The sequence below is a fragment of the Anser cygnoides genome, chromosome 2 (genome assembly GCF_040182565.1).
Source record: "Anser cygnoides isolate HZ-2024a breed goose chromosome 2, Taihu_goose_T2T_genome, whole genome shotgun sequence".
In the NCBI taxonomy this organism is placed as follows: domain Eukaryota; kingdom Metazoa; phylum Chordata; class Aves; order Anseriformes; family Anatidae; genus Anser; species Anser cygnoides.
The window spans coordinates 14,749,473-14,768,686 of NC_089874.1; the positions used below are offsets into that span (position 1 = coordinate 14,749,473).

A 19,214-nucleotide genomic window follows, 5' to 3' on the forward strand; every position below is an offset into this window, starting at 1 on the left:
TTCTAATTGTTAAATTAATGTTTGTTTAATTTTTTGCTAAAATACTTAAAGGACTTATCTGTTGAATTATCGGGTGCCTTTAGTCTGAAAAGCTGTGCCCCAAAATGTGTGTTTATTTACTGGACACTTTCCTGACATTAACTGGTAATTCAGATGGGAACACTGGCTTCCAGTATTCCCCTGTCAAATAGGTGATGGTTTTAAATGACTCCTGTAACACTTTTGGAACTGTTTTAACCTTTTTCTGGAGTGAAATATTTCAGAGGGTGTGTTTTGAGGTTTGGGTACGGAAAAGTATATTGCTTCACTAACACTGTGAAAGGAAACAAACCTTAAAGTTTTTTTGTTCTTTTGTTTCGTTTTTACATTTTTCTTTATTAGATAATATAGCATAAGCCTGCATAGGTGTACTCTCAAATAGTTGAGCCTGAAGCTGTGTGGTCAGGTACTCCAAATTTTCACCTGAAAGTTGTATCTCAATAGCAGTAAGAGTCTGTGGGTATTTTCTGCTATTATCAATTCGTACCTAGTCCTTGTCTCTGAAGTAAGTTACTGATGAACCTCACGGGTTGTCTTCTACAAGTAAGAAATGCAGATTAAGTATTTTGAGTAGTTATTCAAGGTGAAAAATGGCTTATCGCTTCAGTGGAGAGGATGATGTGAGATTATACTGTTTGCACATCTTTTTCAGTTATTTGCTTGTGCTGGGAGCTGATGGTGAGATAAGTGGAAGGGAAATAGAGGCAAGTTTGTTCTCAGTATTTCTGAGCTCTTCTCGAAAGAGTGGTTCTGCCTGTCTGCTTCTTTCCACCTCTTTTTTGGTGAATTAGATAGGTCTGCAAAGAAGTACTTCATCTTGGTTAAACTCATCTATTTACTTGTGGTTACACTAGTTTTAAGTTTAATCAATTGCCTGGTCTGCGATTGTTGAGAAGGCATGTGCTGTGAATAGGCAGAGCATAGGACTTTTTCCTTTTAAGCTGGCTAAAAAAGCAAGTAGTATGGTACCGGCTGACTTTCCCCCATGTAACAAAAATGAGGAACGTGCCTGCTTAAGGCCTACTAAGGCCTAACTGTTCTGCATGTCCACACACGCTTTACGTGAAGTGGTGGGACTGGAGCCTTCCACAGAGACTAGTACTTGAAAATTTATGATGATGATTGATGGTAGCAGTGTGGGTTTTGGTACTCTGTGGGGTCTGAAAGGAGATTAGCCCACTGTTTTCCAGTTTGTCACCACTGCGGTATCACCAGTCTTCATTCTTTGTATGCTGGTGGCTAAATTCTTTCAAGTTTGGAGGTTTCTGTAGTGTGTTTCTCCTTGTCTTTCTTGCTCGTCATTTACCTTCCTACCTAAAGCGTTCAGACACCGCTAGCCTGGTACAGCCTCTGAAATCAGCATCCCTTAAAAGTGCTTTGGTAATCGGGCTCTCTTCAGTGTCTGAAACCAGGCATCTTAGAACTACTAGATGGATATGACATTTTAAGTTTTCTTAGTTAGCTCATTTAAGCAAGAACATAGATATTTTAAGTGTAGTTATGAGAAATGATATTAGAAAATTCTAATACCATTTCTAATTCTAATTAGAAAATCTTCAGGAGAGGGAGAACGGTTCTGTTTGAAAATGCTACTGTATTCCTTCTTGAGGAATATTGAGAATTAAGATGGATGTTTTATCAGGTCTTGTGCAAAAGCCGTTTTCTGTTCTTTCTAAAAACTATGCATATGATAATAAATATCAAATCCTAAAATAAAAAATAATTTTAAAAGGTATTTATAACATTTCTTCTATATAACTGTTCATGAGGTTAATTTATGCATGTTCTTCTCTTCTCTTTAAAATTTATGATACAGCTATTTGCTAGTTGCAGTTACCATGATCTGAGGGAGGGATGTTACCTAACAAATTGACCGTGTTAAAATTGACGTTATTTTTGGATTGCTTCCCAGAAAAAAAATCAAAATACTGAAAGGAGCACATATCTATAGCACATATCTATGGCAAGTGAATGTGCGTGAGTCTTAATCTTTGAATCGTCCACGCAGTTCCACTATAAGAAGGATTTAATCTCAAAATGACAGGCATTTTTTCTCAGCAGATTTTGTTGCTGAGTACTACTGGAAGGGCCATTTAGATTCCCCCAAAGTGCTTCGAGTTCACCTTTGTCAACAAAACAGTTGGAGTTCAGCGTACATGTTGAGAACATAGTTTTGAATACTAGCAGGAAAACAAATGCAAATTGAATTAATTTAGCCTGTCAGTCTTTTATTCTAGATTATAGTTCATTGTACATTGTGCTACGTGTTGCCTTGGCTGAGGCAATGGAGTTTTCAATAATTCAGTGTAACTTTCAAGTGGTTCTCATAATCATTGATTTTTAGGATGTAGCTTTTTGTTGTTATAAGCATTCCCCTTTGGGATGCTGAAGCTAGCCAGGATTGCGTAAACTATGTATTTTTCCAAAGTAGAAAATGTATTCTTAATTTAAATAGATGATGACGTCTGTGGAGTAGTAAAAATAAGAATAATTGCATAAATCATTGTACCTGAAGTACAGTGAAACGGTGTTTTAGACTGAGAGCAATGCAAAGTAATAAGCAGAATAGGTAGAAAACACATTTTACTTTAAAAGGGGGGGGGAGTGCAAAAAAAAATGATACTTGGGAACTTTCTTCTACACCTACTGTGGATCCTTACACAAGTATATTGCTTGCCAAGAAAATGCTGACAGAGATCTATCAGACTAATATCTCAATTACTACCACAGTACTGCTTTAACATGATATAAGGTTCTTCGATATTCAAGTCATCTGTATTTTAAGAACTTTCAACAGATAACCACTTTTAACCAATATCATGGCTATCTTTTGTGATGTGGAAGACATTCCAGAATTCCAAATTTATTTTTAAAAACTAATAGCTCAATTTTTTCCATATTTTGATTAGAATGTGTTTATTTGTACAGGTACCTCAATACACAGTTTATTAAGAAGAACAAATTGACAGAAGCTGATCTTCAGTATGGCTATGGAGGGGTGGATATGAACGAACCATTGATGGAAATAGGAGAGGTAGGTATCTCCGAATATCAACTGTGTTCAGCTGCACTACAGCCACAGCTTGGTCCTTTCAAATTTTGACTTCTGTGTTTCACAGAATCTGAGTAATTAATTAAAGTAGAAGATACAAGTACTGAATCCTATGGAAAATGAGAATACAGTTTTGATGTTTATATATATAAACACACACGTGTGTAATGACTTATATGGTGGAGGGTAGAAAGCAAATGTGAAGATTGTTGCAGAACTTCAGTTCAAAGTATTATGATACCTCTTATTGGGGAAAATTGTTTTTTTCATGTGGCACTATCATCTAGAAAAGATTTTAAAGAGGCAATACTTTTATTTGGGGAAATCTTTGAAATATTACTTTTAGACTTATATTTTGCGTTGTCGCAAAGTGCTACAGCTTTTTTGAGAGTAGAGTCTTCAGCAATACTGCACATCTTATTTTCCAGTGCAGGCTCTCCTGTGCTTCAGTTGTAACAATTCAGATTTTGGAAGAAAACATAGGCCTTCTGTGCACTTAAATATCATGTAGGGAGGGCTTATCATTAAAAAAAAAAAAATTGGAATAAACACAAGTGTGTTGACAACTACAGTTGGCTTATGTAAGTTGGAGAGTCTGAGGCTCATTTTCAGTTATCTGTAAAATGAAAAAAGTCAATAGTATGTTCTGAGATACCACCACCCTGTGTAATTCGGCTTTGGGGAAGTGAAGTATACATTGTTTCTGTCACTTCGTGGCTACTATTGCAGCCAAGAAGCCCTGAAATAAAAGAAAGTAAAATGAAAATTTCCCAGTAGAAAATTTCTTTCAGATTTTTCACAACAGAATATTTTTGTATGTCTTTAGGAAGACTTTGAAAACACCACTTGAGTATGAATTGGAACAAAACCACAGTTGAATAGAAACTTTAATTTTGAATACTTTTTTGTGTATCTGCTTGCTTTGCTTCTGTGACAAATACACAGTGCTAGCTGGAGGATTAATTTATTCTATTAACACTCAAAGTGGTGTGGTGGTTTTTCCTTTCCTCTCTACATTTATGGTTTTTCTCTAAAAAGGAAGCAAATACTTCTTCCTCTCTTGATTTGGAAAGTTAGAAGCCTTTTTTTTTTTTCTAATGTCAGAACTGGACCTTTAAGTTTTACTGTCCTTCTAGCTCTTAGATTTCATTGTTTTAAGTAGATCTCTGCTGTCTTAGTTAAGAGCAGAGAGAATGTGATGCGTGAGGAAGCATCTTCTATCCTGATGAAGATGACATTGCCAGTTGAAGTTGCTAATTCTTTGACAGATTATGGGTGGGCTGGAAAAAATACCAGCAACATGATACACTTCAAATCAAGGCAGTTTAGAAAAGGAAATACTTCTCTGGTCTACTTGTACTGTCACCTGGGTTTTCTAATCAGTGTCATCTGTAAGAGCTTATCAGCGCTTGGAAGCACGTAATTCTGTGCTATTTGTGCGGTCTTCAAAATGCACTACATATTTTTCATTATCTCCATAGGCTGAGATTTAATTGACTCCTCCACAATTGTTGGAGGTAGTCCTCAGCTCTGTGCAAATGACTATGTTAGTTCAGCTGCTTTTGGGACTGGGAATAGTTCTGGGCTATTCTGAGCTCCCTGGGGCTAGGAATTTGTGCTCTGCTCCATTCTGAAGTATCAACCAAAGAATGGTAGTAGCAATTCTGCGTTTTGTCCATAGCTCTCTGCCCTAGGATGTACTTACCAAAAAAGAATAAACAGCAGATAATTCATCTTTTGATTATCTAGTTTTCCTCGTATTTATGGAATCATGGGGGAGAGGAATGATGACACTTTTCTTCAAGCTTCCCAGCTTGGACAGTACAGTATATCTGTAGCTCATCATTTCGGTAGGTTAAGGGGAGAATCAAGGTTTTTAAGCTTCACCAGACAGCCTATGGGTTTTGACAAAGGTGTTCTGGATGATGTCTAAAATTCTACTAACCATTTTTTTATCATCTCACTCGCCACTATTCTTTCCATTTCTCTTTACAAATGCTGTCTTCGTAAGTTGTAATAGTAGGAGGTAAATTTTGGGTCCTGTGGCAGTGAAGTTAATCTTTGTTCGTTACTGATGTAGGAGTAGATTTATAGCAGTTACTCCTTTGCTCTGCAAAGCAGTGGAGATTGGAGTCCTACACACATAATTTAATGCACTTAAACTACTTAGGGCTGTTTTTGGTGAATTCAGTGCTCCAGAAATAAAACTGGTTCACATTTCTTGATCTGCAAGGCATTGGCCAAATGTATCAAGTCTTTGTTTTGAAAGCATTTTCTTTCATTGTGGTTCCTGTTTAGGATTCTGCCTTGTATTCATTGGATTACACTAGGGGCTTTGACAAAAGTATCTCCGATGTTCATCACTTTAGAATGGACGGAATTATCACTTAAACACTTTTGGATGACTGAGATGATCTGTCCTTTATCTATTCAAGAACAAATGGGCGTATTTTATGTATAGATCTTTTCAGTCTCATGATGAAGTTACAAAAATAATATCCAGTATTTAGAATTTGTAGAAACAGAATTCTCTATGTGCTTTTAAGTTTCTGTCTCAACATCACTGATATGTATTCATGAAACTTTGGGAGCTTTTCAATAATCTTAAACAAGAGTACATGCCTGCTTGGTTCTTCTGGAGTATGTAACACTAGGAACATACGAGAGACTGTGGGAGTATGTATGAGATACATATCGGCATGGCCTCAAACATTTTATCATTCCAGAAGGTGTTCCGGACGCTCAGTAATTCTCGTACTAGGAAAACGGGATGAAATCGGTTTATGAAAGTAGCCTGGTAGTGCTTGCAAAATGAGATATTTTTTGTTAATATTTTATGAATGCTTTATGAAGGGTATTGCTTTTTCTGAGCTGAGCTCATGTCAGTGACTTCAGAGTTCTGAGTTTTTAATGAGGGAGAGGACTCAGGGGAGTCCTGAGCTAGAAGGTAGGTAGGCTGTCTTCTATTTTTTTCCTTCATCACAGGGGAACAAATTCTGGAAATTGGAGGAAACTGCCATGTTCTGTATTGTCAGTCTTAGGTGGAGAAGTAAGATCAATTCCTCTTTTCAAGGACAAAAAGGTCTCCTGAACTGATAGACCAGGTTCCTGGCTTGATCTGTCTGTAGTTTGCTTGACAAGAAAATTCCAGCAGACAGCTTGAAGCTCTTACAAATTGGTCTTTAAAAGGAAGGTTTATTTTGCAGAGTGAATCAGATTGGATGCTTAGTAGCTAGATGCCTACTTTCAGTTAAGACATACCTCCCCGATATTTCAAGTTTAACAGCTAGGGAGCCGTTAGTTGCGTCAAAGGTTGTTTTAGCAGCAAACTGCCTCTGTCCTCACTGGTTTGGGGGAGTTCAGTCTTTCCCAGGTTACCCCCTACTGGCAGGTGTTTTTAGAAGTCTCAAATATGTGGGGGTCTTTCACGTTATCCCCTTTGGACTTCACATCTGATTTTTGACTGCCCTGTTGCAAAAACTCATATGAACAATTGCAGCCATGTTTATAAGAATGGCATGTTTTGGGAGTGATTACTATATCCACAAGAGTTTGAAATATTCAAGACAGTTTGATCCTTGTAGTGATATGCTAAGGACAGGGTCACATTCATCTGGAATTCTTGTGAAAGTAATTTGAATTCCATTTAAGCAAAACCACTTGCAGGCTAGTATTTGATTTAAGTTGTATGCATCTTAATGTGGAGGTGTTGTGTTGGATACAAGGGATCTGTATCTTTTATGCTACCTTCTTACAGATTGGCTGAGAGACATTCTGTTTTGTCAGCTGAGGATATTTGATACCATTTCTAGAAATACGGGTGATTGTTACAAAATGGGGTCTGTTCTTGAGATTTGCAGGGCAAACATGGTGTTCTTCATTCTTGTTTTCTCTATGCTTTATGCTAGTAATTGTGTGTCTGCACACATTTCAGATGTGGAAGGGGTGTCCAAACAAAATCATTGGATATTCTCCTCTTCTTTTTAAGTTACTTATTTTTAAAATCTTATTTTTTAAGTTACTTATTTTTAAAATCCTGAATGGGGAATTGGGAGTTGTTATCTTTGTTATTTTTCTTTGTATTTTTCTTTTTTTACTGATATAAACTTGTGGTATTGTGTCCTGACAGCTAGCTCTTGATATGTGGAGAAAATTAATGATTGAGCCACTACAGGCCATCCTTATTCGGATGCTCCTCCGAGAAATCAAAAAGTGAGTCCTTATTTTTTTGCTTTTACACAGTGGTGTGGTATTATCAGTACTACTGATACAGTGGGGGTATTATCGTACTACTTTCTTTCGAAAAGTCTAAGCACTTTGACCAAACTGGTTTATGATTTAATTGAAGATATGTTCTTGCCTGATAATGCTATTCTATCAGTTTTTATAAATGTAGCTATATGATTGCTGTTTGTGTATGTGGAAGAGGACTGAGAAGAAAGAAAACTTCATTTACTGTAACCAAAGTGTAATGATTTTTTTCTGTTTCAGCAACCTGTCTTAATAATAATGTGATGGGGGAATAGCTGGGATAATTCTCCAGGGCCCAAAGGATGTCTTTTGCCTTTTTCTCTATCTTATGCTGACTGCTTATGGTTTCTGTGCTGTCAGTAAACATAAGGTCTTATGCACAGATTTGCCAAAGACAGTAAAGCTACATTGCTTTGCCTGGGATTCAAAACAAATTCTTGCTTATCCGCAGCGTCTGGGTTTCTGTTGCTCAGATGAGTGACTTTATTTAATGTTCTTGGTGATTTACATTAATTGTGAAGTGGAAATAATTATTTTTGGACTTCAAGGGAATTTGTTTTATTTCGGAATCTTTGTTCCTTGACATCCTTGGTAATTCCATGGTAGATATGGTTGTAGTATCCCCATTAAGTTCTTAGGGCTTTTTAAGTTTTTTGATTTAAAACCTTTGTACTATTTAGCTCCTGTAAGATCTTTTTATTTATAAATAACCAGAAATTTTGAAATCAACTACAGATGCTGTGTGTAGTTGTAAGTTCTATCAGTTTCTACACTTTTACTGCTAGTTACGGTAGTTGTGGGGTTGCCTAATGACTGGGATTTTTTAAGGAATTGCATGCCTCAGTGACTCAGGTGACTAGGCTAATGATATAAACTGAAAGAATGAGCTAATTTGGCAGATTGAGATACCTTAGAATGCAGACTTGGTCAGGCAAAAAGCTGTATCCATAAAGCATTGGAAGACTGATTTCAGTATTAATGTTTTTATTTTTTTCCTTTCTGAATTACATTTCTGAAGACTCAATAACTGGCAGGATGTTTCTCTCAGATGGTATTTCTGAAGCCAGGACCTATTCGCTTTTGGTTGTTGAACTGTGCTTTCTTTGTAACCAGTGCTTATGTGGCTTCTTTCATATGTTTACCATAACAATTGTACTATGGGTTTATATTTACTAAATGAAGATTCCCTAATTCATGGTGAATAAAATTCTGCCTTTTTACATCAAGCACAGTGACACTGAATGCTTGTTTTGGTCAATCTGTATATTTCACTTAGTGGTGGAAGCAGAAATCTGTGTTAAAATCTTTCTAAACAAACATCTGATGCTGCTTAAAAGTAATGGTATATATTTACCTTGAGGCTAACTGTGGACCTTGCAAGGATGTTTAGGTCATTAGCTTCACAGGATGTTAGATCTTGAGACTGTAACATACTAATGTTATTTGTTAAACATTTTAAATGCAGCTTGAGTAATTGTCTACAATAGTTGGGTCTGTAATTCCACCCCCCCACGCACACACCTTTTTTTCTAAAAATATCCATCTAACTATCCATATTAATTTTGTTCTAGTCATTTTTGATCTGTATATTATGTAATGAACTGTATAAGACAACTTAGTATTACAGCTGTTCTTCCTGATACCGTGAAAGGGGGGGATTGCTATTTGTATTCTGAAGATCGTCTTTGCATGTAACTGTAGTGCTGTTACTGTTCTTTGCTATTAGTCCACTGGCCGAGGCATGTTGCAAGAGGCAATTTCGAAGTCTTTGTTGCAAATGGCTGTTAAATGTCTTTTAGTGTTGAGTTCAGCAAATCAGGGATTAATGTTTTTAAAGAAATGGATATCAATAAAGTGCATCTATCAGAGGCACAAGAATATGCATGATTGTTATCTAAAAAAAATAATAAAGTTAATAAAATTACTAATATATATACTTAAACTTATCCATCAGATGTCTTTAGTGTAGTACTTAAACATGCATGATTTAATTTATTAAAATTTATTTTACAGAGAAAATACAATTTAAATAGATGGACAGTTGAGCTTCTCATAACCAGAAGATTTTGCATAGAATACAACAATACACAGAGTTAATAACCAACGAAGTAGTCAAATGGCTGTATATAGAAGTATGTTTTAACTATATCTTTATTGTACCAGAAAAGATATGGAGAGCAAAGCCACAAGTTTTGCTTTCTGTTTTTATGAATGTATTGAACTGGAATTTAAAGGGAAAAAAACAAAACACAAACTGACTAAATTCTTACACACACCTGCTTTTTTAGAAGCTATAAACTTTTACAATACCCATTAAAATAAATTAAAATTAAACACTCAGGGCATGTGAAAATGAAGAAGCACAAGTAGTGATTTGTGGTTCAACAGAACAAGGTCTAGTTTTAATATTTCTATGGATTGGCATGATGAATCAGTTCAGCAAAGACTTAGATGAGTGCCAAAGCAGTGCAAGAGGGACCCAGAAGCCTGTGACGAAGCAAAAGGGAGTAGTATTAGCCCCCTTGAACAGCAGAGAATTGTTAAAGCACTTCAGCTAGTCTTGTCTGACTGCACTTCTCTTAATACAGTTCTCTTAATACAGAGTTCTGAATATAACACACTTTCTTCCCCCTCCCTCTAGCCCAAGCACTCCTTCTGCAAGGCAAGCTGAATATCAACTTACGCATTTTTGTTTCAACACAACAGGAAGCCGACAAGATCTCGAATTGTGAGAAAATTCATCTCTGAAATTCTTAAATAATTTGGAAATTATGCAGGTGCTAGCTCAAATGTTGGTGTGATTAGCACAGACTAACCGGGAGATGCTTCTCTACTAAACTCAACTAACGCTTTTTAACTAACTGAACCTATTTCTCTCTAAGCTGATACAAATAATGTATCATTTGAAAGAAAATCTATTAGAAGTTAATAATTTCTTTTAAAGTGTTCCAAACAGGCTCTTCTGGTTCATGGCACATTCTGTAGTTTTAGATAGGCCATCAGTCTGACACAGCAGAACACTTGAATAATGGAATCTTCTTTTAATGAATATAGGATTTATTATTGTATGTTGACCTTTAAATATGTTCAGTATGGATATAATAGTACACTGTACAGTATGTGTTAAACTTCTACTGTTAGTTTTAGTCTTAAGGCTAAAGATGGAGTTAATAAAACAGCACAATTTCCTTGAGCTTTTGCTTTGTAGTTTTCTCCATTGATTTTGAAAAAGGGGACCATATCAGCAGCAGAATTGGAGGAGCTTTTCTTTCTGGTGCCTTATATTTTAGGTTGATTTTCCCCACCAAACATTATTCTTTCATTCTTTTCCATCCTCCCACAATGTCTTGTGACATCCCTACTTCACACTGCGTGGCAGCTGCTTCTGTAAAAATTCGCATCCGTACTGCCTGCTGGCTACCACTACACAGAAACTATGCAGCATAAACATCCACCTCCTGGGTCACCAGTTTGTCTCATTCGAGTTCAGTACACACTCATTACTGCAACTGTTATAACAATAAAACTTGAAACTTCTGTAACAACTGAGACTTCTATCAAGTTTTGTTGAAACTACCCATTTGTTCTGTAAGTTTTCTTGAGGAGTTCAATAACTGTAAATAAAAACCTGAAGATGCTACCCAACTGACAAGAATGATACTTTGGAGACACATGCTGCTTGTCTGGGAAACTGTGTGGCTGAAAATAGGTTCATCTGAAAGACAGGCTCATAATGAAGTTTATAACACAGTTCTGTCAATAAATTTTGCAACAACTTTGCTGTAGATGTATAGTGCTCACACACAGAGGAAACCTAGGTTAAACTGCTTAAAATTCTTTGAGTGTGGGGGAAAAGAATGGGGAGTGTTGGCATCTGTTAAGTACTTCTTGGCAATCGTTCTATTTTTTTTTTTACTGCATTATAACATGATCTTAGTTAAACAAAACTACAAAATTCTGAAGGAAAACTGCACAATTTTGAAGGCCTTGAAATCAGGTGAATCCAGTAGTGTATAATTTTCCTGATACTAAGAATTTTGTTCCAAGTTTATCATTTGATTGGCAACCCCATCCTCACTACCACCCTATTCAACAGCAGATCATCAATTCTTACTTTTTTTATTGTGTACACCCAGCTACCCCCATGGAAGGCCAGCTCTGCGTTGCGATCCTTTTCCTCTATTGCCTTTATGCTGTATGGCCTCTGTGTCTAAAGCCTGTCTTCTCCCTTGCAGCCCAGGCAAGAAGCTGCATCTGCTACCGTTTTTTATTAAAAAACACAAAACTTTTTCTGATGGTACATTGTCCTTTGAATTCCCTTGTCCTGACCTTTTCCTGCCTCTTCTTCTCCAGCATCTACGTGAGCTAAGGTCTGTGAAGTGGCCTGTGAATTGAGCAGCAGGGAGCTGGTTCTTACTCAGTTACAGTGCTGTATCACCCCTGGCTTTCCAGGTCCAGAAACCTGCATGCTGGAGGCAGGTTGCACCATCTCTTGGCAGAGCCCAGCTGTCCAACATGTTTAACTTCTGGTCCCATAGCTTCCTGCACTCGGTGACATTGTTCTGTGTTCAGAGCTCATGCATTGTGCAGCCTTACTGTGCTGCCTGCCACCTCCTGGACGGAACTGCTTCCAGGTCGTGGTCTAGTGTTACACTTCTCTTCTGTGAGGTGCTGCCACCTATGCATCACGTAACCAGACTTAGGAGAGGAGTATTGGAAAGAACGTGGGATGTGATTACATGTACCCTAAAGCAGACCTCTTGTGCTGGTTCAGCTGCCAGAACCAAAGGAAACCTTCCTATCCCCCCAGGGAAAGAAAATTCTTTCTAGCCATCATGAGCTTAAATCTAAGGATCTTAGGATGCGGTGGTATTTAGGAGCAATACTCATAATCAGTAATGTGAACATAGGAATATGGTGTGGTGCGTGTAACGCAATAACTGCTGCTGTGGCTGCCCTGTTAAACCTCTCTAGGATGCCTCTCATGGGCATCCTCTGTATTTTTTTCATCAATTCTAAAATAAAGGCAAGGAAAGATGATTTCTCCATCGTTCCACCTGCAGCCTAGATGTGTGTATGTTAATGTTTGGATTTGAAGTGTTTATGCTGGCTTTGCTTTTTTCCCCCCTTTTAATTTTTAAGTCATTCCTGTGACTGACTCTCCTGAGCCAACAACAGTTTCCAATAGAGAACTGATTTTCTCTTTCAGCGCAGTCTCAGTAAAGTTCTTATATCTACAACTATATATCTGTATATGTATTTAAAAATGGAAAGCATTTGAAATTACAGCTTTGGATGTTTGGCTGTAAATATACTTTTTTAAAAGTGGTATTTTAATCCTATCTACAAGTAGGAGTTAAGGAATTTTTTTTTTTGGCAAAGTATATGTGAAAGGTAGTCTTTTTTAGAACAGTTCATGTTTCAGGAGTACCTCTGCTGCTCTGAGTGGGTCTGTTATTTCCAGTCTTTGCAAAAGAATGATCACTGCTAATTGCAGTGCAAAACGCCAAAACACTTTTTTTTATTACTTTTGTTTTCAACTGAATGGAACTAAAGGGTATATTTACTTTATTTGAGCCCACTCGTTTGAAGCTAAGAAATTGACTGGAAAATGCAAGGTTTTCTTTTCCAACATATGAGTAAAGATTGTGCCAAGTACATTATTTGTTCTACTTGACGTCTGCATGTTGATTGAATAGCAAATATTCTGAAAAGCACATACTAGGCTTCTTGGTGTGATGTTGGCAAAAATGATTCTAATGGCAGAGACGGTAGTGTGAAAGTGATCTGTTCAATGAAGGCTATAGATACAAGGTGGAGCTTGATGTAACTTTTAAAGTTCTTGCTTAGACTACGTAGTTTAGAATACTTAAATCCTTAACAAATATTTGGAAGTTTCACGTTCTGCAAATGCTTGTGAATAGTTTATGAATTGCCACTTCAACAATTTAAACATACAGGAGAGAAGAAACAGCGTATTTATTTATTTTGAGATTAATCCTATTCTTTTTTTGGCCAATTTAAGCAGAGGAATTTACTAGAAAATGTTTTCATCTAATACAAAGTTATTTCATTAGGCTATCGGATTCGTTACACCTAGATATCTCCATTCTCATGAATGTTTGTTTTGACTGTTTCAGTGATCGCTGTGGAGAAGACCCAAACCAGAAAGTAATCCATGGGGTTATTAACTCCTTTGTTCATGTTGAACAGTATAAGAAAAAATTCCCCCTAAAGGTAGATACACATTTCTGATTTATATTCTGAATTGTGAACATTAGTCTAGTATATGCATTATTTGCACTTAAAAAAAAAATCTCCCTTTTAGTTTTATCAGGAAATTTTTGAGTGTCCTTTTCTGAATGAAACAGGGGAGTATTATAAACAAGAAGCTTCAAATTTATTGCAAGAGTCAAATTGCTCACAATACATGGAGAAGGTAAGAGATTATTTTGTACATGTGCAGTAACCGAAATACAAGATTACCAATTTATAAATGATTCATGTGTTCCTGTTCTGTTCCATATTTGTTCTTTCTTGTGCTTTATTACAGTTTGAGATTATTCTGATGGCATGCTTTATCTGAATATAGATTAAAAACTTTGCCTAGATAAATTATTTTGAAGCTAGCAATCTATAATAAATGATAAACCAATTGCATGAAAAGTACAAATAAATACAGATATTTAAAAAGCAGCAGGTTGATCCTTATTGCTTCCTCACTTTTTTGTTTTCCTTCTGTTTTTCATAAAAGCACTTCATCTGTAAGATGAGAGTTTTAGCAGTGTAATGTTTAGGGAAGACTATATGGTGGAGTAGTTACAGAGCATTTTTTAAAGATTATATATTCTGAAGTAGGTCTAATTTTGTTTTGCGGTTTATGAAGTCAAGTTTTGGTACCTGTACCTTGGTTGAGAAGGCAGAGATTAATATAAGACTAAGAATCAGTCCTTGATGCCGTGCTTTTCACAGTAACAAGATGGAAAAGTTGAAGACAAGGCTGGGAGATTGGTTATAACTGTAGGAAGCATAAAGTAATGGTTGAACACCTGAGGTGAAATTCAGGGAAAGGCTAAGGCTTCAACTGAACTGCAAGAAATGCAGATTTATCTTGCTTATCATTAGTGCTCTGCAGCTGTGCTAGTCTCCCTAGCATCCCCTCATTCACCGGTTATAAATACTTTTATGTCAGTATTCATGACTTCTTTTATGGTAATACCTGTTTCATTCATTGAGATTGTAAAGAGAGTTCTTCTGAATAGCTCAGGTGTAGATCTATACATGTTGTATGTATACATATTTACATACAAACAAATGGGTTTAGAACAGAAATTTGATTTTTATATTTATATATGTATATTATATTCATACTTTCTCAGAAGGAATAAGAAGTGTAGTAGGAGAAATTGGTCACAAAGTCAAAGGAAGAAGAAATTTTGAGGACTATTGAATGCTATTAGATTTCTAGTAGTGACTGAGAAATAGAAGATTATGTTAATTCAGTAACTGCCTGATTCAAATCAGCAAATTCAATTATTCAGCATTTTGGGCGAGTTTACCTTTTGGTTACTCGATTCTGTCTCTTATTCTATGTATTTATACTATTGTACATTCATGGATCTAGGCTGTTTGTTAGTATTTCATTTGCTCTCAGTTTGAAAACTTGTCTGTAGGTTTTAGGTAGATTAAAAGATGAAGAGATGCGGTGTCGGAAATATTTGCATCCCAGCTCATATGGCAAAGTGATTCATGAATGCCAACAGAGAATGGTAGCAGATCACTTGCAGTTTCTACATGCAGAATGTCACAATATTATCAGACAAGAGAAAAGAAGTGGTAAGACTCACTGATCTCAAAAAGCATGAAGTGTTTTTTATTTTATTAATTTAGCATTGAGATTTATTATTTTTATTTAGTGACCTTTGATGCGCGTAAGCATTTTCAGCTAATATATATTACTCATCTAGAAAGCTCAATTAAATTCCAAATGAGATTTTTCTTTTACCTTTCAAGTTGTCATTGTTCTTCCAAATATACAGTCTAAACCTTCTTTTGCATTTTACTTTTAACAGTCCTTCTTTTGGCCAAAACTCTTTCCCTTTCCTTGTCTTAGTCAGCTTAAAAACACACTGAAGTCTTTTGTCCTATAGAATTAATCATATTTTATGCTTGTGTTTTCATTTGTAAACCAATGGCTCTGTCTTTACAGATTTCTTCATCTTCATTTGACGGGTCAGGATTATAAAACATTTTGGCTTCTTTCCATAGCCACTTTTTATTGTCCTGAATTTTGTGATCTCCCCTCCCAAATCCTTTTTTACAGAAGCAGATGTTCTTACATTTATATTCCCTGCCTGCCTTTTTTTTTGTAAAGAAAAAAAAAAAAGCTTCCTGATGACTACACGCCTTTTACCCTTGAAAGAATAGTTATTCTTGCATGGAGGATTGTATCTATTATGTGAAACAAATTATTTTTCACAGACAGAATGTATTTAATACTAGTGATAAATTTCCAAAGAGTTTTTGCACAATTGATCATGGCTTGGATTTTTTTTTTTTTTTTTTTTTACATAAATTTAATAAAGCCAGCCACTGCTTATTTTCTTACCTGAGAAAAATCTCAAGCCACCGTTGAAGGAAAACAATGTCAAGAAGACATCAAAACTGATCTTAGTCAGCTGCTGCTAAGGGAGACTTAGGGAGGCAGAGGATTAAAAATAAACTAGCACAATACTTTTCTTTACCAGGCTACCTGTCCTTTTGGAGTCTATCCTAGATACGCACTATTGGAAGAGTAATGTAGTCCCAATGGCAGTACTCAGTAAATGCTGATACTAGCCCTGCTCTTTCCTTTTCTTCTTTTGTCGGCGATTCAGTGTATGTTAAATATTTTTTTCAAAACGGTTGGTCCTGTTTCAGTGTTTGAAAGTTGTGTGTGAAATTATGATACTATATTAAGTGTTGATTTTTAGTGTTTCTAAGCATATTCTATAAAAATGTATCTCTGTTACAGACATGGCAAATATGTATACTCTCCTTCGTGCTGTGTCAAGTGGTTTACCTCATATGATTCAGGAACTACAAAACCATATCCATGATGAGGGCCTTAGAGCAACCAGCAATCTTTCTCAGGAAAATGTGAGTTTCCTTAGGCAGCTGAAATTACCTATTTGATTGACATTCCTAATGAAATGTTTACCCTTTTCTTTTTAGTATATTATGTTTCTTTAATTTTGTTTATATGAAATTGGGTTGGAACTTTATGGATAAATTGTAGTTTCCAATCAGCAATCTTAGCTGTACAACACATATCTATCCTGAGAGTTGATTGTTGTGATCTAACCAGAGCAACTACAGATAGATATTTTTCATTGTTGCTTGTTTAATGCTGTCATGGCAAGTAGGTCATTTTGTTGTATGTGGTTTTTTGTGTCGTCTTTTGTTTTATTTTTTTCCCTGACATTTGCTGTTCTCATATATTAGTAACCAGTGATACCATTTAGTTTAACGATGTGTTATTTGTAAAGACTCAACATCCTGTCCTGCTTTGGTGTGGTGTTTTTCACTAATAATTTTGTAGTTTCATGTTTGTATGTGACGTTTGAAAATACTGTAGCTTAATTGCTCTACTGAAGTGTTTTTGTTTAAATTTTTTTTCAACTTATGTGTATTTAAATTACTGAAATCAATTTTTGTTCCTTGAACATTGCTGTTCAGAAGAGAAAAAAAAATGCCACATGGAAGCTCTTTTGTACATTTATACATCTTGCTGTCTAGATCTGTGCTCAGTGTAGGACAGTGACTTTAGCCATCCAGTACTTCTGTCTATAAAAATACAGAGACATGGGCTGTTGTAAACTAACTTCTGTTGACTGCACAGGAGTCTGCTTACTCCTCATAGCTCCTCTGTACCTTCAGAAAACTGACTGAAGTATTTAGTAGCACATTTTTCTTTCAAAAAATTAAGTTTACCAAGTCTATTCTTTCAAGCTAATAGTGTCTCCATAGTGAAATCAATGCAGACCCATGAGGGTGATGAAAATTCACAGCCTTACATAGGTAAACTCAAAACGTGAAATACTTGGCTCCACTATGGTGGAGTGCTTTGGCATCAACACGTTTCTGCTGTGTGACCTGATAATGCACTTGGGGAGTCAAGTGACATGGTGAGTGCATTGCACACTCTTACATTGCAGCCTGCTATATTATTTGTGTGGGGGCTCCTTGAATTCACATTAGCTGGTTCCACACAAAATATTTTGCTGAAATGTGGCACACTAAATTCGATTGGTAACTGTTCTTCTATGTAGGAAAGTTCAAACGTCTCATCCAGCTTTCTGTCTTCAGAGTCAGTAGAAGAAACAGTTTCCTTATTTCAGTGGATTTTCCACTTGATTTCTGTATTTGCATATTAGCGTTAACAATTTCTGAAAATGCTTATAAATTATGTTAGGTTGTTATGGAAAAGATTAGACAGCATCGGAGCAGTATAGACTCAAATGTGTGATTGACTCTAAATGTAGCCATAGACTTTTTAATTTGAAAACATGCTCAAGCACTCTAGTACAAGAGTATGACTGCAGAAGCAATCCTCTCAAAGACTTAATTATTAGTGATTTTAACTTTTTATCAGAAAGAATAATTAGAAAAAAATGTACAACTAATGTAGATATAATTATGTTTGTGTGTAAATAATAACCCTTTTCTTAATAACTTGCTTTCTGTTTTATCTCCTTTTTAGATGCCAACTCAGTTTGTGGAGTCAGTTTTGGAAGTGCATAGTAAATTTGTTCAACTTATCAACACAGTTTTGAATGGTGATCAACACTTTATGAGTGCCCTTGACAAGGTAATTTTAACCTATTCAGTTTTAAAAAAAAAAGCATTGGAAATCAATGTGGAACCCTGTTTCAGGTTCATGAGAATTCTTCAGGGCATCAGCACATTTATTGATAGAATTCTCATGTAGTTTTTCTAGTTTAGAAATGCAATGATATGAAAGAAATTCTAGTACTGGGGAAAAAAATAGATATGTACAAAGAAAAACATGGTAATACTTAAAATTTTACTGAAAGGAAGCCTTTTAAGCAAAAATCAAAACACAAAAATGGAGCTGACCCATTTAATATAAGTTTAAGGTAATGAATAGACAAATTGTGTGTTGCAAGAGGTTTGGCAACTCAGCAAAAGGTTTTCTACTCAGCACTGGTGAGGCCTTATCTGGAGTACAGTGTCCAGTTCTGGGCCCCCCAGTACAAGAGAGACATGGAAAGAGTCCAACAGAGGGCCACTGAGATGCTGAAGGGACTGGAGCACCTCTCCTGTGAGGAGAGGCTGAGGGAGCTGGGACTGCTCAGCCTGGAGAAGAGAGGGCTCTGGGGGATCTTGTCAACATCTATAAATACCTGAAAGGAGGGTGCAAACAGGATGGAGCCAGGCTCTTTTCTGTGGTGCCCAGAGGCAGGACAAAAGGCAATGGGCACAAAGTGGCCCACAGGAGGCTCCATCTGAACACCAGAAGCCCTTCTGTGCTCCGTGCAGGTGATGGAACACTGGAATGGGACCCCAGAGAGGCTGTGGAGTCTTCTTTCTTGGAGACCTTCAAAAGCTGTGTAGACGTGGTCCTGGGCACTATGCTCTAGGTGGCTCTGTTCATGCAGGGGGTTTCAACCAGATGACCTCCAAAGGTCCATTCCAACCCTAACCATTCTGTGATAACTCTTAGATGCATTTGAACTTGAATTTGCTTCCACTTAAACTCTGAATGCTGATAGTCTTACTTACAGAGCAGCTTTGTTTAGATTTTTTGCAAGCTGACTACAAAGGATATCTGGAAAATAATATCACTTCAATCACTGGTCACAGTAACATT

At 36.4% G+C, this 19,214-nt stretch overlaps 1 protein-coding gene across 6 annotated transcripts in view; it reads left to right on the plus strand.

Annotated features, from left to right (window-relative positions):
* The window catches only part of CUL2 (cullin 2), a 49,239-nt gene that overhangs the window by 14,614 nt on the left and 15,411 nt on the right, over positions 1 to 19,214 (plus strand). For 5 of the 6 annotated variants that reach the window (XM_048076613.2, XM_048076612.2, XM_066991496.1 and 2 more), the window contains 8 exons: positions 2,968 to 3,073; positions 7,221 to 7,303; positions 9,984 to 10,070; positions 13,483 to 13,579; positions 13,671 to 13,781; positions 15,016 to 15,178; positions 16,356 to 16,480; positions 18,084 to 18,191. In XM_048076613.2, the coding sequence (XP_047932570.2) occupies positions 2,968 to 3,073; positions 7,221 to 7,303; positions 9,984 to 10,070; positions 13,483 to 13,579; positions 13,671 to 13,781; positions 15,016 to 15,178; positions 16,356 to 16,480; positions 18,084 to 18,191 (880 nt within the window). The remainder of the gene's footprint in view (positions 1 to 2,967; positions 3,074 to 7,220; positions 7,304 to 9,983; positions 10,071 to 13,482; positions 13,580 to 13,670; positions 13,782 to 15,015; positions 15,179 to 16,355; positions 16,481 to 18,083; positions 18,192 to 19,214) is intronic. The other variant, XM_066991497.1, reaches the window with a different exon arrangement.